The sequence below is a fragment of the Amia ocellicauda genome, chromosome 5 (assembly GCF_036373705.1).
Source record: "Amia ocellicauda isolate fAmiCal2 chromosome 5, fAmiCal2.hap1, whole genome shotgun sequence".
Classification (NCBI taxonomy): domain Eukaryota; kingdom Metazoa; phylum Chordata; class Actinopteri; order Amiiformes; family Amiidae; genus Amia; species Amia ocellicauda.
Genome location: NC_089854.1, coordinates 32614181 through 32637736, shown reverse-complemented (window position 1 = coordinate 32637736; position 23556 = coordinate 32614181). Strand labels below are relative to the sequence as shown.

The 23556-nt window shown below is 39.7% G+C and overlaps 2 protein-coding genes across 2 annotated transcripts; both read left to right on the top strand.

Moving 5' to 3' along the window:
• The first annotated feature begins 537 nt into the window (after positions 1-537).
• Positions 538-12222, top strand: LOC136750068 (ficolin-1). The gene is made up of 8 exons (XM_066704831.1): positions 538-672; positions 1457-1588; positions 3996-4049; positions 4463-4501; positions 4891-5018; positions 5426-5555; positions 10535-10669; positions 11603-12222. Exons 1-8 carry the CDS (start codon positions 591-593, stop codon positions 11848-11850), a joined length of 948 nt encoding a protein of 315 aa, XP_066560928.1. The 5' UTR covers positions 538-590; the 3' UTR covers positions 11851-12222.
• Positions 12223-13751: 1529 nt separating this feature from the next.
• LOC136750070 (ficolin-1) lies at positions 13752-21664 on the top strand. The gene is made up of 8 exons (XM_066704833.1): positions 13752-13893; positions 14796-14927; positions 15791-15844; positions 16307-16345; positions 16759-16886; positions 17219-17348; positions 18988-19122; positions 19594-21664. The coding sequence occupies exons 1-8, from the start codon at positions 13812-13814 to the stop codon at positions 19839-19841; spliced, it is 948 nt and encodes a 315-aa protein (XP_066560930.1). The 5' UTR covers positions 13752-13811; the 3' UTR covers positions 19842-21664.
• The last annotated feature ends 1892 nt before the right edge of the window (positions 21665-23556 follow it).

The window sequence follows — 23556 nt, the reverse complement described above, 5'->3', positions numbered from 1 at the left end:
CAGGGTGGATTGTCCCAGATCTCCATAAAAGGTGGACCTCCTACAAACGTCAAAGCCTCAGGTGAAAAACCCCAGACTGTATCAATGACAGATTGCATCACGGCTGTCTCTGCTGGGATCCTATCAGGTAGAGTTGGCAGTTTGGCCCTGTGTGTTCTCAGACAGCCACCACAGCTTCATTGTTCAAAAAGGGAAGGGACAACCACCAGTTTCTCCAGCTGGACTACCAGAATAAGCCATGCCTGCAGGAGCAAATTTGACTACGTTTGATATGAAAATAAACCCAGCAAAATAAAGGTTTTGAAATCATGGATTGTTCAACAAAACACTGATCTTTGGTAGATTATAAACATCCAAATTATGTATCTTTTTCTCTATATTGTTTCTAGTAGTTGTTGCTTAACAATACATATTGGAGTGTTTACTCCAGAGAAGAACAATCACTGGATTATAGACTGCCTCCCTCTCTCCCCGTTTCTAACAGCAATCTGAAAAGAGGCAGGACTGTTGGACTGTATAAATACAGCCTGACTCCATGAGAAGACATCATCCTTGACATCAAGAGAGAGGACAGTGTCACCAGCAGCACAATGATTCTCCAGAGTGTTTGTGAGATCTTCATCCTGTTCCTGTGTCTCTCTGTGGTGTTAGGCACAGAAAGCACCTGTCCAGGTAAAGCTTGCTGCTAACACTCTGCATCATACAGGACATGGTAAATACACAGCATCTTTGACCTGTGACATGGTTTTGTAATTGTGTACTGTATTAATTGTGATGTGTGTAATCTTTGATTTTCATGTTGAAAGAATTCCAGGAAAAAAATAAGAGTTTGTGAAAAATGTCTAAAAGTGTTCTGAGTTCAAATTAGCCTCAGCAACAATCTGAAGTTCCACTGGTGAGGAACAGCAATATTGAAGGCAGAACTCACTTTCTTGCATTCAGCCATCAGGCATCCTTTCACAGAGAACAGTCTGAGCACAGACATTCATAACATAGTCAACACAACAGCAAACAAGTTAAAAATAGAATAGGAAGAAGCAGATCATTACAAGAACCCTTTGGAACCTCACGAATGTAAAATATATGAATGGATGTCTTTGCATTTTTTAAACCAACAAATGAGCAAAAACAATTGGCTAAATGCAGGCAGTAAAGATGTGTTTATGGAATAGAAGATAATTATGACTTTCAAATGTAGAGTGGACACCAACTCTGTTGTTTCCCAAAGGCATTAGTAACATGATATTTGGTGTATTTGAGAAGAAGATGCCTTTCAGTAATTGCCAAGCTAAATGCAAGCCTTCACAGATTTAGATCACTGTGAAACATGGACATTATCCAAACTGTTCAGATACCTTATTGAATTGGATTGTAGCCTGAAAAAGTAGAAAAAGTGTTTATCCCTCCAGCTTTGTGATTCAGGTGTTGTTGGTGAGGCTGTGCTCCTGTGTTTCAGTGGTGAAAGTTGTGGGTGTGAACGACAACGACAGACTGACCCTCCTCCAGGGCTGCCCAGGACACCCAGGGACAGCAGGCAATCCTGGCACTCCGGGCACCAAGGGAGAACCCGGCCTGCCAGGCCTTCCAGGTGAGGCCCAGGTATTCTGGCTTCTTCCCTACACTGCACTGCCCCCTTAACTGACGAAAGGAAGAAAGGAGCAAAACAAAGAGACTAGAGAGCAGGAGGGAGGAAAGATGTGGGAAAATGAAACCTAGAAACAGAAGTGACTGTAAAAGCACAGAGTAGGTCAGGTTAAATTGTGCTGTATAAAGAAGGGAATTGTTGAATAGTGACAAGGAATGAGTTAGGAGTGGGAGCCAATTTTTTCCCTTTCTGCATATCCTTTGCTAGACTGTTTAGCCATTCTGTAGTATTCTATGCCATGTTTCTCTCTGCTGCTGAGATCCTGTGTTTTGTAGTTTTAATGCTTAATTATTATTATTGTTCTGGCTTCTCCCCCACACTGCTCTTCCCCCGAACTGACTCGACTTCATTCCATACAAACACAGAAAACACAGATTATATTTAATTAAATAAAACGGGTCATGATAATGCCCTCAAATCCACATGCCATTTTTCTGTGTTTTGTAGTTTTAATCCTTACTTACTTTAAAGTAAAACTGTTTTAACAAAGCCCTGCCAATATATTTCTTAGTTTTTGCACTTGGATTTTTCAATTTTTTTCTTTTCATTTTGTACTGGGATGTATAACTACTGAGTTTGACCAAACAGAATAATAAAGTTGTGGAGCAATCGAGAAATTGCCCCTCTCCAGCTGGAAATTGTATAACTGCCTTGGATTGGACATGTTGCTTGGAAGTTTTTTGTTTCTTTGATTTAGTTTTTCACTCCCATGATTGATTTATTGTTTTATTGGGACAGCTTTTATTTAACTACTTTTAACTTTTTGGACTTGAAGTCAGAGGCGTTGGAAGGAATTGCTGACATTGGTGGCTGAGCCCAGATTCCCAGCGCAAGTAGGGGGGTCTGGGGGCATGCTCCCCCATAACATTTTTTTTACATATAACTTGCTAGTTAACTCTGTGCTGCGTTTGCAAGGAGGATCATGATTGTAATTTCAATGTATAATCTACTAATTGTTTCAGATCATCAGACCTGCTTAACTAATTTCTATTTCTGCTAACTATAGCCAGAACCCTGTGAACCTTGTCTCTGTCTACTCTGGTTGCTCTGTTGTCTCAACCTGCTCTTCCTCTCTCCCTGTCTAAGCCTCACTTGTTTTACCTTCTTTAGGGCTTTGGTACAGTTTTGGACTATGCATTGGACTTTTGTTTCTGCTTGTATTGGGATGTATGTTAGCTAGGCTAATAATACTGATTGGCTGCACGGATTCACTTTATTTCTAGCAAACAGCAACCCACTACTACTGCTGATGGGTCGTGCAGTTTGTGCTACTCTAGTCTCTATGGACATGATCGAACAATCACAGCCGGTGTTATGACGAATCCGTCACCCCCTGGACATTGTGCATCCCCTTGCAAACACCTTGATTTCACACTTGCGCAGACCGCTCTAGACTGATTTGGCACATGCGCTCCAGGGGGTGCCGATATACTGAATTATTTGGCATCCCCTGTTTTCTCTTGGGATGGGGATGCCAAATATTACAGCAGGTATACTGAAATATTTCAACTTGTATACTGAAATATTTGGCACCCCCTGTCTTCTAGCAATTTCAACATTTTTTTTACACTTTTTTTATTACTGTTCTCAAAACATTACTGTAATGTAGCCTACTGTATTGGAATCTAGATTGTATACTTAGACTTCGTACACTCTCAGCATGGCGATACTTTAGCTTTAGACTTATTAACATAAAATACATGTATTATTTGCTATTTAGACATTAAATGTGATTGGGAGATGGCTATGATTGATATGAACTCTGTTGTCAGTTTTGCATTTGACTCCATGTCTGCCTTAGAACTGTAACTTACACACAATTCTGTACTCCTTCAATAAACAATAAATGTGTGTTCATGACCACACACACAACCTGGGGTTAGGGTTAATTTAAAAAAAGAATATTACAATATTTCTCTTCTCAAGGAGGATGCCACATATTTCAACATGTATACTGAAATATTTGGCACCCCGTGTTTCCTCAAGGGGGATGCTAAATATTTCTGTATACCTGCTGTAATATTTGGCATCCTCCTTGAGAAGAGAAATACTGTAATATTCTTTTTTTAAATTTAAAATAGTAATACTTGGCCCATTAAAAGATTTGTGGCTTGACCAAGAAGCCCTAACAATGCCACTGCTTGAAGTACTGGATAAATACTGCAACTATTATTTTTTCCCCCCTTATTCTATTCCTAAACATCTTGCCTGAATCATGCTATTAGGTGGTTCTATTTTAAAACTAACCAAAGCTAAACCTCCATTGTTACTCAATCCCTCCAACATCACCCTGGGGACAGCTGCTCCAGGCACAGAGAATCTGTTTGGCATCTCCATTTCTATGTTTCAGGGGTCAGAGGACAACCAGGAGCTTTTGGAAAAATAGGCCCTGTTGGAATCAAAGGTGAATATCAGGAAGCACTTTCTACTATTCTGTCCTTCCTAAGATACCTGGGAGAAGAGCTGAGGGACTGCTGAGTTTCATCAGTGAGAAGAAAGACATCAATCTGAAAAGCAAATCTCTGCCACAGACAAAAGATCTGTATAGCTTCTCATTTTCTAAATGTATACAGTTCTATGTATGTGTAGTCTGAATTAGTTTTCACCTTTTTTATAGCAACATATTAAGGGAGTTTTGAGCAACATTCAATTTGGGTGCTGTGTGTTTGTCTGTGCTCGGGACTCCTCTTTACTGTGGGTTGGAAGTGAAAAATCTTAACAGAGTTGTTATTGGACAATTTGAGCTGAAACAGCACTGGGAAATTTGTATTCAAAGAATCAGTGTTATGCATTGATAACACTTTTTGTTTTGTTTAGGGCAGAAAGGAGAACCTGGGGATCAATACAGCAGCACCAGTAAGATTCTGATATGCAACTTAACTTTAATAGACAGTCCACAATACCCCTGCCACTATTTCACTGCAGCTGAGCTTCTGAGCCTCAATATCTTCTAAATTTGCACCTGAATGGGCATGTTTAACACACTTTACCAGTGTTAAAAGCAGGTTTTTAAGGAAAGCCATCAATAATAAGTCAAGAACGAGTGGTTGAGAAAGAATGTCGAGTATTTTAGAAAAGAAAACTAAAAGGCAAATCATGAAAAGGCTTTTGTAGTCACCTGCAGGAAGCTGATGTTGTGTATAATTAAAGTGACCCAAGAACAGTCATATTCCAGTGCTCCCTTTAGACTGGGCAGGGAGGCAGTGGTCCAGTCAGCTGTCAGTGTGCCAGTGTCGTCCTCTCAGGGCCTGGGAACTGTAAGGACCTGCTGGACCTGGGGAGCTCCCTGAGCGGCTGGTACACAGTGTACACAGGGAAAGGCAACCCCATACGTGTCTACTGTGACATGACCACTGATGGGGGCGGCTGGCTGGTGAGTGAACTCTGAAGAACCAACTGCCTGTGCCTAAGGGAGAAAACCCACCTGCTTCTAGGATTTTCTCTTGTATAAATATATAGTGTGACCCTCCAGACCAGACTTCAACTAGAATTATTTATTTTGCTCCATTTTAAGGAAATGAAATGGGTCCAAAACTAGTTTGTAGTTTGAAAGCTGCTATATAGTCTTTTTCTCTGGGTTAATGTGACCACCAAGGTCAGACTTTAACTATTATCCTTTAATTTATTCTGCTCTAAGGAAGAGCTGTTTTGAATTCAGGTTTTGAGAACGTCTGGGTTAAAGGGAGCTAAAATCCATATAACAACAGACACATATTAACCACTGCCTTTAAAGCATCTCCACTCAGTTGTCTCACTCCTTCCCTGGGTGTGTGGTTGCAGGTCTTCCAGAGAAGAATGGATGGATCAGTGGATTTCTACAGAGACTGGACCTCCTACAAGAGAGGGTTTGGAAACCAGGAGTCAGAGTTCTGGCTGGGGAATGACTATATTCATTCACTGACCAGTGCAGGTGAGTCTGCTTGGATCACACAATTAAGCAGCATGAGGTGGTGCATTTGGGATTCAAAAGGACAGTGTAGAAAGAGGGGGTCTGGGGTTGTTAATAATTTGTTGTTAATTTCCATAGGCAATCCGTGACATCCTTTATGTGGTTAATTAAAGTTTCAGGGAATAGAGTGTTATGTTCTTAGTTTGATACTGTTCAGAGTGTGTGGAAATGCATGTGAGAGAAAATGTGTGTTGGCTGCAGAATACAGATGAATGAGAGATGAGACTTACAAAATAAAGCATGTGCGGCTTCACATATTTAAGTAATCTGAGTCAGCTTTCTTAACACAACAAGGCCTGCAGAACACAATTTGTGCAGAATCTGTGCCCTTTTTATTTGGTTAATTTCCAGTTATGTACATTATAGATGAGTATTGGTGTATAATAAGTAAGTATATGTAAATGGATCAAATAAATGTGCCTCTGACTTGATAATCTGATAATAATCAGATTCAAGAATGATTTTTCATTTTAGTTCAGATACTGTATTTAATTTCAACTATATCCTAAGGTTATAACAATATTTTATGATTTTTGGGTATGAATTTAGTTTTATGAAACACAATCTGTTAAAGGTAATTTCTCCTACCTGTTCATCAGTGATATATTTTTACAGATTGTCGAACACTGACTCAATCTAGAGAAAATTGGAGATTCCAGTTGATTGAATTAAATTAAGACCTGGGCCGTGTTAACCACATAGGCTATATAGGCTGCAACCTAGGACCTCTCGCCACCAGGGGGCCTCAGCGACGGAAGTACAAATGTTAATTATAATCTTGATTGTTTAGTAATTGCGTTTCTCTGAGCTTTCATCCTGCAAATATATACCTATAGTGCCATCGCGAGAATAAATGATTACTATCAACACCTGCTATCTTATATACTTTGACCTTGCGTGGGTGGCAGGGCCGGCTTGCCCATTGAAAAGTGTGCGCAACCACACAGGACGGTAATAGGTGGGGGCGGCGTCGACTCCAAGATTACCAACCTGTGAGAACTAATGTCGCGTCATGTATGGCAAGTAGCCAATCAGAAGCATCAGGTTGGTTTCCAAAACCTCGCTTGACAGATTGGGTCATTTACCTCTGCTTGAAGGCGGGTCTAAGCATAGTGACAGCCCAGAGTTTTTTCTACCTCCCTGAAGTTGGCACCCCATGTGTTCAGAATATGAATCAAAATATATGCATTCATTTGTGCTGCATTTCTGCTGGTTTGTGCCGCACAAATCATCATTTTTGCCGGTGTGGTTCCTGAGATATTAAAGATTACACTTTATGAGCTGTGACGTCACTCAGCACCCCATCAACCTCCAAATCGCACCGAAATAGTCTCTTTCGTTTGTGCTACGTTAGCCGGTTTGTGCCGTATTTGTTTTCATCAGTGCAGTTATCAGCGTTGAACTCACCTAGCACCCCATTAAACTCCAAATCGATCCGAAGTGGTGTCATTCGTTTGTGCTACGTTTGTGCTGGTTTGTGCAGCAAAAATAATTGTTTGTACCGGCATGGTTCTTGAGATATTACACATTATATTTTAATCACTTAACAGTGGTCTCTGTCCTTTGTGCTACGATTGTGCCGATTTGTGCTGTAAAATGCACACAGGCAATTTTGGCCGTATCCGGCTTCAAACGCGTATCCTGTTCAGTTTAATTCTGCTCATACATTGCAGTGCATTCGCACAACAGGGTCTTTATTCGGCTGAACACAGCGAAGCAGGGGAGTCGTTTTTGGACTGCCGACAATACCAATCAAGCCCTGTTTTGCTTTAATAATAATTAAACACGTCATCAGTGCATATACGTCTCCGTGTCTAATTTTCCTAGTTTAGGACTACATCATTGTGTATAGGTTTAAGCCTAAACCCCTTATATATTTTTATTCTGTTTTCTACCAATAATAAGTTATACACTTAAGAATCTCGGTAAGTTTTGCTTTCCACTATTATCCGGTTATTGTTCAATGTAGACTATTTGATGTACTGTGAGTTAATTCATATGTTAAAACCAGCCGAGATGTTTTTATATACCTTATGAAACTTGAGTTGTAGTGTTATTTTTTATTGAATTGAGAGTGAAGTAAGAAACAATCGGCGCTTTACCAGCTAATCTAAGGAGCTAGTCAGCGCATATTTGTCGTCTTGTTTAAAAGCCGATCCAGCGCTTTGCATTAACTTATAAGTTTGGCGTTATTAATTCATTAAGGTGGATACTGATATTTGAATGTGGTATATACACTCACCTAAAGGATTATTAGGAACACCTGTTCAATTTCTCATTAATGCAATTATCTAACCAACCAATCACATGGCAGTTGCTTCAATGCATTTAGGGGTGTGGTCCTGGTCAAGACAATCTCCTGAACTCCAAACTGAATGTCTGAATGGGAAAGAAAGGTGATTTAAGCAATTTTGAGCGTGGCATGGTTGTTGGTGCCAGACGGGCCGGTCTGAGTATTGCACAATCTGCTCAGTTACTGGGATTTTCACGCACAACCATTTCTAGGGTTTACAAAGAATGGTGTGAAAAGGGAAAAACATCCAGTATGCGGCAGTCCTGTGGGCGAAAATGCCTTGTTGATGCTAGAGGTCAGAGGAGAATGGGCCGACTGATTCAAGCTGATAGAAGAGCAACTTTGACTGAAATAACCACTCGTTACAACCGAGGTATGCAGCAAAGCATTTGTGAAGCCACAACACGTACAACCTTGAGGCGGATGGGCTACAACAGCAGAAGACCCCACCGGGTACCACTCATCTCCACTACAAATAGGAAAAAGAGGCTACAATTTGCACAAGCTCACCAAAATTGGACAGTTGAAGACTGGAAAAATGTTGCCTGGTCTGATGAGTCTCGATTTCTGTTGAGACATTCAGATGGTAGAGTCAGAATTTGGCGTAAACAGAATGAGAACATGGATCCATCATGCCTTGTTACCACTGTGCAGGCTGGTGGTGGTGGTGTAATGGTGTGGGGATGTTTTCTTGGCACACTTTAGGCCCCTTAGTGCCAATTGGGCATCGTTTAAATGCCACGGCCTAGCTGAGCATTGTTTCTGACCATGTCCATCCCTTTATGACCACCATGTACCCATCCTCTTATGGCTACTTCCAGCAGGATAATGCACCATGTCACAAAGGTCGAATCATTTCAAATTGGTTTCTTGAACATGACAATGAGTTCACTGTACTAAACTGGCCCCCACAGTCACCAGATCTCAACCCAATAGAGCATCTTTGGGATGTGGTGGAATGGGAGCTTCGTGCCCTGGATGTACATCCCACAAATCTCCATCAACTGCAAGATGCTATCCTATCAATATGGGCCAACATTTCTAAAGAATGCTTTCAGCACCTTGTTGAATCAATGCCACATAGAATTAAGGCAGTTCTGAAGGCGAAAGGGGGTCAAACACAGTATTAGTATGGTGTTCCTAATAATCCTTTACGTGAGTGTATATAACACACAGATCAGGTAAAGCCATATATATTTATATATAGAGAAAGAACCGTGTTGTTTACATATGTATTTGTTTAGTGTGACTGATTTAGTGTAAGTAGTTATATTTGTTAAATTACTTAAATAAATTGTGCTGTACATTTTGTGCAGACTTTTTTTGTGTACCCCCTCCTACTGGAACTGTACAGCGATGCCTCTAGTCGTGTTGTCCACTACATGCTGACCACTGCAGTCATTATCACAGCGCTGGATGGACGATTGCCTGGTTGACCATCACCGCTAATGTGTGGTACATTTTTTAGGACAATTCAATGAGATTTTGTTGCTACTTTATTTACTTTTTAAATGAGATCTCATTTTATCATTTATTATTATTATTATCATTATTATTGTTGTTATTATTATTATTTTACATACTGGCCAGTAGGTTTATCTGTATATATGTGTGAGCAATGAAATGTGATTAACCTTTTGTGAAATGTGAGTTTTAGAAATAGGAAAAGGAAGTAATGAAATTAGAATTTATTTATTTGATGAATTGATCTAATGAAATGAGAATTTATTTATTTGATGAACTGATCTAATGAAATGAGAATTTATTTATTGATTAAATGATCTAATGAAATGAGAATTTATTTATTTGATTAAATTATCTCTTTACATAAAGCAACCTGCAAAAATACATTGTATTAGTCTTCCTTGGGGTGGATGTAGTTTATCTCTTATGATCGAGCCTACCAGTCTCCTTCGGACCCAGACCTAGACGAGTACATCACCTTGCAGCCTTAAAGCAGTGGTGGGTTACACCAGCTTGAAGTGTGGTATAAAAAAATGATAAACAGTACAGGCAGTAGTGTCTTTCGTGCCGTTTCCGTTGGTCTACCAGTAGGCTATAGGCTCTCACCACTGCAACATCAGTACCATTAATCGTCTTTACACTGACACTCACTGTGTGTCCAGCCTCAAGTCATCTGCATTTTGAAGCCGAGTGAATCAGAGTCAGTCAATAGTGTTGTGAGCAGTAAAACTGAAATGGAAAACTGAGGATGGAAGAACTGTAGAGTTGACTGCCCTGTAACCATAAAATCCCTGGCTTGACCAAATGGGTGTGGACATCTCTAAAGTGTACTCTTCCAGCAAACCAGCTTTACACAGACTTTTCTGAAAGCCCATTGTCAAGTAACTGTATACATAAAGTATTGACTGAAAAATCTTTCATTTTGTAATCTCAAGTATTACACTTGTATGTGTATAAAATATTGTGTCTGAGTAACGCTTATCATCACATTTCCATTGTTTGCTTTGTGCTAATTCTTTGCAAGTCGTGCAACTCTCACCTACTCAAAGTTTTCCCAGGATCACAATTATCATGTATCTTGAGGGATTATTGTATCTGAATGATATCAATCCAACCTCTTTCATTTTACAGAAGTGAGAAGTTTGATTCAATAACTTGAATCGTCTACTCTTCTTTTTGAAAGGGAATCATGAATTGAGGGTTGACTTCCAGGAGTTCGACAATGTTTCCACTTTTGCAAAATACCAGTCCTTTAAGATTCTGGGGGAATCTGAGAACTACAAACTTGTTCTGGGTGGACATGAGGACAGTACTGCAGGTAAGTCCCCAATTCTGATCACTAAGTCCACTGAAATTATGCAAATCATTAGGGTCAATGGAGTTCTGCCAGTCTACAAGAATCCAGTGTAGTGTGGATGAGTGTTTAAGTTAACTCCTTCTCTCTCCTGGGTTACAAATCTGACCATTACCAAACATACAGGGCTTATCATGTAAGTAACATAGTTATCTCATCAAGAGGAGGAAACCAAAACAAAATTAGAGGTCATTAAATGTATAAATTCTGCACACTGATTACACTATGTAACACAATTTTTGTTCCTGGGTAGTAAGTGTTATTTCTTATGCCTCAAAAGTATAGAAAATGGCTTTTATTCCCCACAAACTTTGCTGTATCATTTTTAGAATGTTCTAAACATGTTTTTATTTAGTCCAAATAAAAATGTTTTCGAGTTTCGAGGAAACATTTAATCGTACAGTATAATTGTAAATCTTGAAAAAATACTCAATTCTAAGTCTTTTGTAGTCATTTTTGTATTACTTTAGTATAAATACACGAAAAGACACACATTTGCCCGTTTTCTCATTGGAAATAGTTAAATTTCAAAATATCACTGTCCTGGTCACAAAAGCAAAGTTTGTGGGGAATAATAGCCATTGTCTATGCTTTTGAGGCATAAGCAATTAGGAAATAACACTTACTACCCAGGAACAAAAAAAAAAATGTTACACATGTTATCATACAAACTGATTTTCGTGTGCAGCTCCAAAGAGTTAGTGGATGATTACCCAATTAAATGATCAAGCAGTGTGTACTCTCTGAGCTCAGACCATCGCAGCTCTAGTGTGAGTGTGGTTTGTTACAAATGATAGTGAATCTACCTCTCAGATCAGGGATAAATGTTGTTCACAAAGTGACCAAAGAGATCTTTTATGGAAGCCCTCTGAAAACGCCTCCTTTGTCCTTCCACAGGTGATTCCTTGACTGGTCACAACAACCTTCTCTTTTCCACCAAAGATCGAGACAATGATGTCTGTGATTGCAACTGTAGTAGCATGTACAAAGGGGCCTGGTGGTATGGGCAGTGTCACAGCTCTAACCTGAACGGTCTCTACCTGGGAGGCGCTCATGAAAGTTATGCCGATGGAATCAACTGGGCAACTGGGAAAGGACATCACTATTCCTATAAGCGCTGCGAAATGAAAATTAGACCTCAGTGAGAGATCACATCAGCAAGCAGCGCAGCATGTTCTATATCCAATCTGTAATCTGTAAAAGGACAAAACCAAGCCTGTGTTTCAAGGCAGAAAAGGGTAGTCCTTGACCTTATTGAAGCACTAAGGAGGAGGCCGCAGTGAGAGATGATGGAACAGAAAGAACCCTTATATATGTTTTACCTGCTTACTTCTTTTTCTTTTTTTTAAAGACTAATTCTAGTTATGAGCTGTGGAATCCTTGAGATGAAAAGTATTTTAATCTGCATCCTCTTCCTCTGCATTATATTTAAATAAAACAGGTGCTGTATCATTTTTAGAATGTTCTAACCGTGTTTTAAGTTAGTCCAAATAAAAATGATTTCGAGTTCAAGGAAACATTTGAGACTGATTTTAAGCAAATGACCCTTTTCTCCAAATCCTTGGCTTGCACAGTTTTACCTCACTGCCATTTCCACACCATACATTTAACAAGTGTAAATGTACTAAATCAAAATTTGCAATCACTGAAAAACTATGGAAGACAGCAACAGCAGGTCCACAGCAGCACTGGGACAGGCCCAGGAAAGTGATCAACTGCAGCCTCATACATTTATTCAGTATTAGATATTGCACATTTTAAATATATGTAACAAATAACAAAGAATAAATAAATACATACTTCTCTTTAGTTTTACAATAAGCCATATTTTTAATTGCTGCAGAAATTTACAAGATCTTGGCAGATTCTCATCAAATCACTGCTGAGGATTTTAATCACACTCAACAGCAGAACTGCGTCTCTCTGATCGTTTTGCTCATTCATCTCCTGCAGTAGCATTAGCATTACGAAAGAGGAAATTTGATCTCTCTTCTTAATGCAGAACCATTGGAAGCATCTTTGCCCTCTTGCCAGGGATTCATTAATTTAACACTGACCACTAGGTGACCACATGACCTCCCAATACACCAATCACTATCTCTACAAACTCCCTGCTGATTAATGGTAAGTTTTCCCATGAACTGGTATCAGTCCCAGATTACATTTGTTAAACTCTGAGACTAAATTGACTTCTGGAAATTCCAAAATGAAAGCAGCTACAGTCTATGTTTGGCAACTTCCATGAGAACTATATTTCAAAAGCAAAAATACAAATAAAAAATAAAACAAAATCCAGATGTCCTGTTGCTTCAAAGAACAAAATGTTCTTGTGTCTGAATAGATTTTTTAATTATCATAATTTACTGCAACAGCATCTGTAGTGGACAGTGTAAGCAACACTATTCCGACAATAACAATATATAGGATATAAAGCAGGGAGATATATAATGTGTTCATGTACAGACAATCAGCAGATTACATTCTCTTTGCACCAGACACTATTTTGTGGCTCTTCTTTGAACACTCTGAACTGGAATTCTGCTCCCATAGTGGATTGTCCCAGATCTCCATAAAAGATTGACCTCCTACAACGTCAAAGCCTCTGGTGAGAAACCCCAGACTGTATCAATGACAGATTACATCACAGCATGTATCTCTGCTGGGATCCTATCAGGTAGAGTTGGCCTTTGTGTTCTCAGACAGCCATCACAGCTTCAGAGTTCAAAAAGGGAAGGGACAACCACCAGTTTCTCCAGCTGGACTACCAGAATAAGCCATGCCTGCAGGAGCAAATTTGACTACGTTTGATATGAAAATAAACCCAACAAAGTAAAGGTTTTGAAATCATGGATTGTTCAACAAAACATTAATCTTTGCAAGATGTTAAACATCCAAATCCTTCATCTTTTTCTCTATATTGTTTCTTGTAGAGAAGAACCATCACTCAATGGCCCACTCCCTGCCCCTCCCTCTCTCCTTCTTTCTAACAGCAGTCTGAAAGGAGGCAGGACTGCTGGACTGTATAAATATAGCCTCAATGAGAAGACATCAACGATGATAGTGAGAGAAAGGACAGAGAGAGGAAAGCTTCTTGACCAGCAGCACAATGATTCTCCAGAGGCTTCATGAAACCTTCATCTTGTCCTTGTGCCTCTTTGTAGTGTTGGGCAAAGAAAGCACCTGTCCAGGTGAGTCCTGTTGTTAACACATTGCATCCTACAGGACGTGATGAATATATGAATCTGAGTAGAAAACATACAGTGTTTTGTAATTGATTTTGTACTCTATTGTTTGTGCTGTGTGTGGTCTTTGTTTCTCATATTTGTTTCTCAAAAAATAGTGTGTGAAAAATGTCTAAAAGTATTCTGAGAGAATTGTCTCGGCAACAATCTGAAGCTCCACTGGTGAGGGACAGCAATACTGAAGGCAACTTAACTCATATTTTTCTTTTTGCATTTTGCCAACAGGAATACTTTCACAGCGGACAGTCTGAACACAAACATTCATAACATAGCCAACCCAACAGAAAATAAGTTAGAAATTGAATATGAAGAAGCAGATCATTACAATCACTTAGGATCACTTAGTTATTTATGGACACCAAACGAGCACGATGGGTCAAATGGCCTCATCTCGTTTGTAAACTTTCTTATGTTCTTATGTTCTTAAGACCCCGTTGGAACCACACTAACTTAAAAGATACAGATTGATTACTTTGCATCTTTTAAAACCAACAAATTAGTAAAAACGACTGGCTAGATGCAGACAGTGAAGATGAGTTTATGGTGTAGAAGATAGTAATGACTTTCAAATGTAGAGCGGATACCAACTCTGTTGTTTCTCAAAGGCATTCATAACATGATAGGTGATGTATTTGAGAAGAAGATGCCTTTCAGCAATTGCAAAGCTTAATGGAAGCCTGCACAGATTCAGATCACTGTGAAATAGGACATTATTTGCCCTATTCAAATATCATATTGAATTGGTTAGCCTGTACCCCAAAAAAGGAGAGTTTATCCCTTACCTGCAGCTGTCCTCTCCAGCTCTGTGCTCCAGGTGTTGTTGATGAGGCTGTGCTCCTGTGTTTCAGTGGTGAAAGTTGTGGGTGTGAACGACAATGAGAGACTGACTCTCCTTCAGGGCTGCCCAGGACACCCTGGGACAGCGGGCAGCCCTGGCACTCCAGGCACCAAGGGAGAACCCGGCCTGCCAGGCCCTCAAGGTGAAGCCCAATTGTTTTGGTTTCTCCCCCACACTGCGCTGCTCCTTAAACTGACTCGACTCCATTCTTTACAGCCACAGAGAACACATACATTTAATTTTTTAATGAACGGGGCATACTCTATTATAATTGCCACATATTAACAATGAATAAATGTATGAGTCTGTTGATCACATGTATAATAGCTAAGGTTAGAGTGGGGGTCAGGGTTAGGGATAGGGTTAGAGACTAAGGTTGGGGTTGGGGTTTACCCATGTGATTAATAACTCAAAGACAGAGAGGAAGAAAAACAGGAAGAAAAATAGAAGAAAGGAGAGAAACAGAGCAGTAGGGAGAAAGTTGAGGGAAAATGAAACCTAGAAACAGCTGTGGCTGTAAGAGCACAGAGCAGGTCGGGTTAAAAAGCACAGTATAAAGAACAGGATTCCTGAATAGAGTGGCAAGGAATGAGTTAGGACAGATGAGACGATTTCTTTCTTTTCTGCATATCCTTTGATAGACTGTTTAGCCGTTCTGTAATATTCAATTACATTTTTCTCTCTGCAGCTGCAGTCCCATGTTTTGTAGTTCTGATGTTTATTTTTCTTTCTAAATTAAAACAGTTTAAACAAAGACCATCTAAAATGAAATTTTCTTTGTTTTTTGGACTTGGGTTTTTCCTTTTTTTTCATTTTGAACTGGGAAGTACTGAACAGAATGACGGAGTGTGAGTGAAAGATGTGGAGCAATCCAGAGAGATTTTCCCTCTCCAGATGGAAATCGTATAATTGCGTTGGATTGCCTCAATCCCTCCAACATCACCCTGGGGACAGCTGCTCCAGTCACAGAGGAATCTGTTTGGCATCTCCATTTCTATGTTTCAGGGGTCAGAGGACAACCAGGAGCTTTTGGAAAAATAGGCCCTGCTGGAATGAAAGGTGAATATCAGGAAGCACTTTCTACTATTCTGTCCTTCCTAAGATACCTCGGAGAAGAGCTGAGGGACTGCTGAGTTTCATCAGAGAGAAGAAAGACATCAATCTGAAAAGCAAATCTCTGCCACAGTGCAAACATAACATTATGAACAAAAGACCTGTATAGCTCCTCATTTTCTAACTGTATATAATTGTATTCATGTGTAGTCTGACCTAGTTTTTACCTAGAATCTGTTTTATAGCCACATATGAAGGGATTTTCGTTGTATAAATCAAACAAAGCAACACACACTTTGGGTGCTGTGTGTTTGTCTGTGCTCGGGACTCCTCTTTACTGTGGGTTGGAAGTGAAAAATCTTAACAGAGTTGTTCTTGGGCAATTTGAGCAGAAACAGCACTGGGAAATTAATATTCAAAGGCTCTGTATCCTATATTGACATCACTTTTCTTTTCCGTTTGTTTTAGGGCAGAAAGGAGAACCTGGGGATCAATACAGCAGCACCAGTAAGATTTTGATATGCAACTTAACTTCAACAGACATTACAAATTACCCCTGCCACTATTTCACTGCCTAATTTGTGTAACAAGCATCTCTTACCGGTTCTCATTTCAGTTCAGCTTCTGAGACTCATTTTCTTCTAACTGTGCACCTAAAGGGACAAGTTTAACACACTTTACCAAAAGGCAAAATAGTAAAGCTTCCAATTATATTTCCAGAACGAGTTGACAAAGGAATGTCGACTGTTTTAGAAAAATAAAACAAAAAAAGCAAATAATTCAAAGTCTTTTGTAGTCACCTGCAGGAAGCTGATGTTGTGTATAACAAAGTGGCCCAAGAACAGTCATATTCCAGTGCTCCCTTTGGCAGGGAGGCAGTGGTCCAGTCAGCTGTCAGTGTGCCAGTGTTGTCCTCTCAGGGCCTGGGAACTGTAAGGACCTGCTGGACCTGGGGAGCTCCCTGAGTGGCTGGTACACAGTGTACACAGGGGAAGGCAACCCCATCCGTGTCTACTGTGACATGAGCACTGACGGGGGTGGATGGCTGGTGAGTGAACTCCAAGGAACCAGCTGCCTGTGCCTAAGGGAGAAAACACATAAAATTGGCCCACAAAAGTTTGTCCGTTGTTGAAAGCTGTTGTCTAGTCTTTCTCTCTTGTATAAACATATATTATGACCCTCCAGGCCAGAGTTCAGCTAGAATTATTTATTTTGCTCCATTCTAAGGAAATTCTGCTTTGAATTCAGATTTTGAGAACTTTAGGGGTAAATGGAGATAAAACCATTCAACAGCAGGTGCATATCAGCTGGATATTCATCACTGCCTTTAAAGCATCTCCACTCAGTTGTCTCGCTCCTTCCCTGGGTGTGTGGTTGCAGGTCTTCCAGAGAAGGATGGATGGATCTGTGGATTTCTACAGAGACTGGACCTCCTACAAGAGAGGGTTTGGGAACCAGGAGTCAGAGTTCTGGTTGGGGAACGACTATATTCATTCACTGACCAGTGCAGGTGAGTCTGTTTGCATCACACAAGTCAGGATAAGGTGGTGCAAAAGGTCAGTGTAGAAAGCTGGGGGGAGGGTGATGTTCATAACAAACCTTTAACACAGCTTTTCCAGGCAATCCGTGACATCTGTGACAGTGTGTGGAAATGCATGTGAGAGAATGAATGAGATGAATGAGAGATGAGACAAAATAAACCACATGCACCTTTACATATTTAAATAGTCAGTGCCGGCTTTCCTAACACAACATAGAGTGCAAAACAGAATTAGCCCAGATCATTTGCACATTTTATTTGGTTAATTTCCTGTTATGTACATTATAGTTGACACTCTCACTATTGGTGCATAGTAGGTAAGTATATGTAAATGGCACAAATAAATGTGCATCTGACTTGGAATAATGATCAGTTTCAATAATTATATTTCATTTGTGTTCAAATATTGAATTTAATTTCAACTATAACGTAAGGCTAGAATAATACTAAAATATGATCCATGTTTCATCACTATATTTATAAATATACTTAACTACACAGTGCAGTGTCTTCCATCAGTGATGCACAGTGTATTCAAAATCATTCACACCCAATTAAAATTTACAAAGAGCAATAGAGTATAGAACAGAATTAGTCCAGATCACTTGCACTTATTTTCCCTGTTATAAATATGTGGTCGTTGCCCTTTTATTCAGTGTTGGTGTATTATTATGTATATACCAGACCTAAGAATAGCAGAGTAGTGAACTATATTAAAATGGCTAAAATAAATGTGCATTGAGTTCAAATATTATATTTAATTCCAACTATTACCTAAGGTTTTAATATAAAAAATCAAATACAAAATCAATATATTCATATGTGTAAATACAGTACAGTACAGTGTAAGTACAGTACAACTGAAGTCAAAATCATTTACACCCTTCATTTGAAGAGAATTAATTTAATTTTATGAAACACAATCTGTATGCTTCTTAAGGTCATTCTGTTCATCAGTGATATATTTTTACAGTTTGTTGAACACTGATTCAATCTAGAGAAAACTGGAGATTCCAATTGATTGAACTAAGTTAAGACAGGGTGTGTATGTGTCTGTATAAACCTTCAGTGCCACTCAAGAAGTTTAAATCACACCAAAGTCATTAACTTGCGTGGTAGGGATGTATGTCTGTGAATCCGAGTGAATCACATCATCAGTCAGTCAATAGTATTGTGAGCAGTAAAACTGAGACAAGCAGTACATTTTACATTGAGGATGGAAGAAGTTGACTGTCTTGTAACCATCGAATCCCTGGCTTGACCAAATGGGTGTGGACAAGTGGTCCTCCTGTACTCTTCCAACAAACCAGCTTTACACAGACTTTTCTGAAAGCCCATAGTCAGGTAATTGTATATATAAAGTATTGACTGAAAAATCTTTCATTTTGTTACCTCAAGTGTGATAGCAGTGTATACATTATTGTGTCTGAGTAATGCATAGCATCACATTTCCATTGTTTGCTTTGTGATAAGCAAAGGAACACAACTCTTGCATATATTGAGGGATTTCTGTATCTGAATAATATCAATCTATCCTGTTTCATTTTACAGAAATCAGAAGTTTGATTCAATTACTTAAACAGAGTCTTGTCTACTCTTCCTTTGAAAGGGAAACATGAATTGAGGGTTGACTTCCAGGATTTCGACAATGTTTCCTCTTTTGCAAAATACCAGTCCTTTAAGATTCTGGGGGAACCTGAGAACTACAAACTTGTTCTGGGTGGACATGAGGACAGTACTGCAGGTAAGTCCCCAATTCCAATCCCAAGTCCACTGAAATGATGCAAATCGTTAGGATCATTGCAGTTCTGCCAGTCTATAAGAATCTAGTGTAGTGTGGATTAGAGGTTAAGTTTATTCCTTTTCACTCCTGGGTTACAAAGATGAAAAATACCAAACATGCAGGGCTTATCACATAAGTAATGTTATTATGTCATCAAGAGTAGGAAACCAAAACAAAGTTAGAAGTAATTTAAGGTGTAAATTCTGCACACTGATGGTCATTCAAGTTGATTTCCTCGTGCAGCTCCAAAAAGTTAAGGGATAATTACCCAGTGCTCAAACAGAGTGTACTCTCTGAGTGAGTGTGGTTTATGTTACAAATGACAGAGAATTTACCTCTCAGATCAGGGATACAAGTTGTTCACATTACAAATTAGTGACCAAAGATATTCTCCTGGAAGCCCTCTGAAAATGCCTTCTTTGTCCTCCACAGGTGATTCCTTGACTGCTCACAACAACCATCACTTTTCCACCAAAGATCAAGACAACGATGTCTGTGATTGCAACTGTAGTAGCATGTACAAAGGGGGCTGGTGGTATACAAAGTGTCACAGATCTAACTTGAACGGTCTCTACCTGGGAGGCGCTCATGAAAGCTACGCCAATGGAATCAACTGGGTAACTGGGAAAGGTCATAACTATTCCTATAAGCGCTGCGAAATGAAAATTAGACCTCAGTGAGAGATCACGACCACAGAGAGAGGCCTCTTGCATTCTCAATATACACTCACCTAAAGGATTATTAGGAACACCATACTAATACTGTGTTTGACCCCCTTTCACCTTCAGAACTGCCTTAATTGTATGTGGCATTGATTCAACAAGGTGCTGAAAGCATTCTTTAGAAATGTTGGCCCATATTGATAGGATAGCATCTTGCAGTTGATGGAGATTTGTGGGATGCACATCCAGGGCACGAAGCTCCCGTTCCACCACATCCCAAAGATGCTCTATTGGGTTGAGATCTGGTGACTGTGGGGGCCAGTTTAGTACAGTGAACTCATTGTCATGTTCAAGAAACCAATTTGAAATGATTCGACCTTTGTGACATGGTGCATTATCCTGCTGGAAGTAGCCATCAGAGGATGGGTACATGGTGGTCATAAAGGGATGGACATGGTCAGAAACAATGCTCAGGTAGGCCGTGGCATTTAAACGATGCCCAATTGGCACTAAGGGGCCTAAAGTGTGCCAAGAAAACATCCCCCACACCATTACACCACCACCACCAGCCTGCACAGTGGTAACAAGGCATGATGGATCCATGTTCTCATTCTGTTTACGCCAAATTCTGACTCTACCATCTGAATGTCTCAACAGAAATCGAGACTCATCAGACCAGGCAACATTTTTCCAGTCTTCAACTGTCCAATTTTGGTGAGCTTGTGCAAATTGTAGCCTCTTTTTCCTATTTGTAGTGGAGATGAGTGGTACCCGGTGGGGTCTTCTGCTGTTGTAGCCCATCCGCCTCAAGGTTGTACGTGTTGTGGTTTCACAAATGCTTTGCTGCATACCTCGGTTGTAACGAGTGGTTATTTCAGTCAAAGTTGCTCTTCTATCAGCTTGAATCAGTCGGCCCATTCTCCTCTGACCTCTAGCATCAACAAGGCATTTTCGCCCACAGGACTGCCGCATACTGGATGTTTTTCCCTTTTCACACCATTCTTTGTAAACCCTAGAAATGGTTGTGCGTGAAAATCCCAGTAACTGAGCAGATTGTGAAATACTCAGACCGGCCCGTCTGGCACCAACAACCATGCCACGCTCAAAATTGCTTAAATCACCTTTCTTTCCCATTCAGACATTCAGTTTGGAGTTCAGGAGATTGTCTTGACCAGGATCACACCCCTAAATGCATTGAAGCAACTGCCATGTGATTGGTTGGTTAGATAATTGCATTAATGAGAAATTGAACAGGTGTTCCTAATAATCCTTTAGGTGAGTGTATATCAGATGTCTAAATTTGTTGGAGAAGGACACATCCTTGCCTTTGTGTTAACACATGATGTTCAGCAAGCTTTGTGCAACTCTTCTTGGACACTGATCAGCAAAGATCAGTGAGAGTTCCTTCAGCCTATTCTCTATTTGCAGCTTATTAACCCTATAGCCTTCATGCCCTTAGTTGTCTCACAATGCAGAAACATTTCTAGAAAGTCTTAGCCAGGTAGAATAGTGAGGCTAATACAGCAGCATGAGTAGGCTGGGCTCACAGTGTGCTGCAGGGCCAAAGTTATCCATTATCTTCAACCCTGAACACATCACAATAGAACAAATCTTAGCCTGCATTTCAAGGCAGGAAAGCAAGTCCTTGAAATATAGAAATACTGGGGACGAGACCTCAGTGAGAGATGATGCCTGTTTACTTCGTTATCTTACTTTGCTTTAGTCATTCTAGTTATGGGCTGTGGGGAGTATTTTAAACTGCACCCTCTTCATGTATAAATACAACATGTGATTTAAGACTTTTAATTTAGTCAAAATAAAAACTTTTTTTTTTATAAAAACAGCTTTTCCTCTACATCATAGGCTTGCATTGTTGTAGTTCATTGCCTTTTTCACACAATACATTACAATATAAGTATAAAGCAGTATAAAGTCTGCCAAAAGTTCTGAAAGCAGATATAAATATGTTGAATCAAATGTGCATTCACTGAAAAACAAGGGAAGACAGCAACAGCATGTCTATGATGATGCACAGGAATATGCTTGACTGCAGCTTCTTATATTTAGCAACATTAAACAACATTTTTTCAGTTTTAGGTATTACATATTTGAAAGTAACAAACAAACATGAATAAATAAATGAATGCATAAATATCTGGGTGAGGTGACTTTGCCCTCATTGATTCATTCATTTAATACTGACTGAATGACCACATGAACTCCAAATACACCAATCACTATTGTAACGGGGAGACTGCGGTATGGTGCGGTAACTAGCACAGATAGGGAGAAGCAATGATTCAATAAGTAGCAGGCGATACTATGGAAAAGGAGCAATGGTAATATCTAGTGGTGACGGGGAAGTTTCAGACAGGGAAGTGCCAAACAGGGGGTTTACAACTATCTGTACAAGCTCCCTGCTGATAATGGTACATTCTCCCATGAACTGGTATCAATCTCAGATTACATCTGATAAACTATGAGACTAAACTGACTTCTGCAAATTCCAAAATGAAAGCAGCTTCAGTCTATGTTTGGCAACTTCCACGAGAAGCAAAAAAACGAATACAAAATTAAAACAATATCTAGATGTTGTTTTGTGTCTGAATAGATTTCTCAATTATCATAATTTACTGCAACAGCATCTGTAGCAGTTATAAGAAACATTGTTCTGGCAATAACAACAGTTGTAAAGCAGGGAAATCATGTTTTCAGCTCTGACTGGCTGATTTAACACATCATTAAATGCTGACTTTTGTACAGATAGTCAGCAGGTAAAGTGAAGGAATAAAGATTGAGTTCCTGTCTCTCTCTCTAAAGAAAGTTGACCAAGGATAATCTGCATTTTATTTGGGCAGTTTTCCCATCATTGGCAATTTCTGATAAAGGTTTCAATACATTATTTAATGATTTTCTATGCCTCTTTACAATGACTTCACTGTGATTTAGTGCCCTGCATCATGGTATATCACTGTAATCCTGTATATGGGTCATTGACTTATTTCTGGGCATTACAGAAGAAATCTGAATTGTCATTACCTTTGAGGACTTCTTGGAATACATTCATCTAATCCCCTTGTCTCTTCAGCTCAATAGGGAAGAATGGTGGTTCTTTAATCGCTCTGTTATGACATTCTCTTTGCACCAGGCACTATTTTGGTCGCTCTTCATTGAACTCTCTGAACTGGATGTCTGTTTCCAGGGTGGTTTGTAGCAGATCTCCATAAAAGATTGACCTCCTACAACTACCCCAGACTGTATCAATGACAGATTGCATCACGGCCTGTGTCTCAGCTGTGTGTTCTCAGAGGGCCACCACAGCTTCAGTGTTCAAACAGGGAGGGGACAGCCAGCAGTTAGTACAGAGTTCACCTCCTGTCCAACTGGACTGCCAGAATAAGCCTTGAGTGCTCTTCCATATCAACTGAGGAGACACTCACACAGAGTCTGACAGTGTGCTGTTAATCCAGCTGTGTTCAAGGACAGCAGTTCCAGGTCAGGCTCATCTAATCTGGGTTATGGAATAAATCACATGATATATTCCAAACTGATAACCAATGAATGGGCACGCAGATAAGTGAATACTGGCAGATGTCATGAAGTTTTACAGAAGGAGCTAATTTGACTATGTTTGATATGAAAATGAACCTAGTAAAGTAAAGGTGCATGTAGTAATTTGGTTTTTCAGATTTACTTCTGTATTAAGTCTTGAAATCCAGAATTTTCCAAAGGG

What these genes read in the sequence shown, in the direction of transcription:
- LOC136750070 (XM_066704833.1), top strand. Translation starts at nt 13,812, where the DNA reads ATGATTCTCCAGAGGCTTCATGAAACCTTCATCTTGTCCTTGTGCCTC. An exon ending in CTGACGGGGGTGGATGGCTG is followed by an intron (nt 16,887 to 17,218) that starts GTGAGTGAACTC and finishes GTGTGGTTGCAG; the next exon opens with GTCTTCCAGAGAAGGATGGA. An exon ending in TCATTCACTGACCAGTGCAG is followed by an intron (nt 17,349 to 18,987) that starts GTGAGTCTGTTT and finishes TTCCTTTGAAAG; the next exon opens with GGAAACATGAATTGAGGGTT.
- LOC136750068 (XM_066704831.1), top strand. Translation starts at nt 591, where the DNA reads ATGATTCTCCAGAGTGTTTGTGAGATCTTCATCCTGTTCCTGTGTCTC. An exon ending in CGGCCTGCCAGGCCTTCCAG is followed by an intron (nt 1,589 to 3,995) that starts GTGAGGCCCAGG and finishes TCTATGTTTCAG; the next exon opens with GGGTCAGAGGACAACCAGGA. An exon ending in AGGCCCTGTTGGAATCAAAG is followed by an intron (nt 4,050 to 4,462) that starts GTGAATATCAGG and finishes TGTTTTGTTTAG; the next exon opens with GGCAGAAAGGAGAACCTGGG.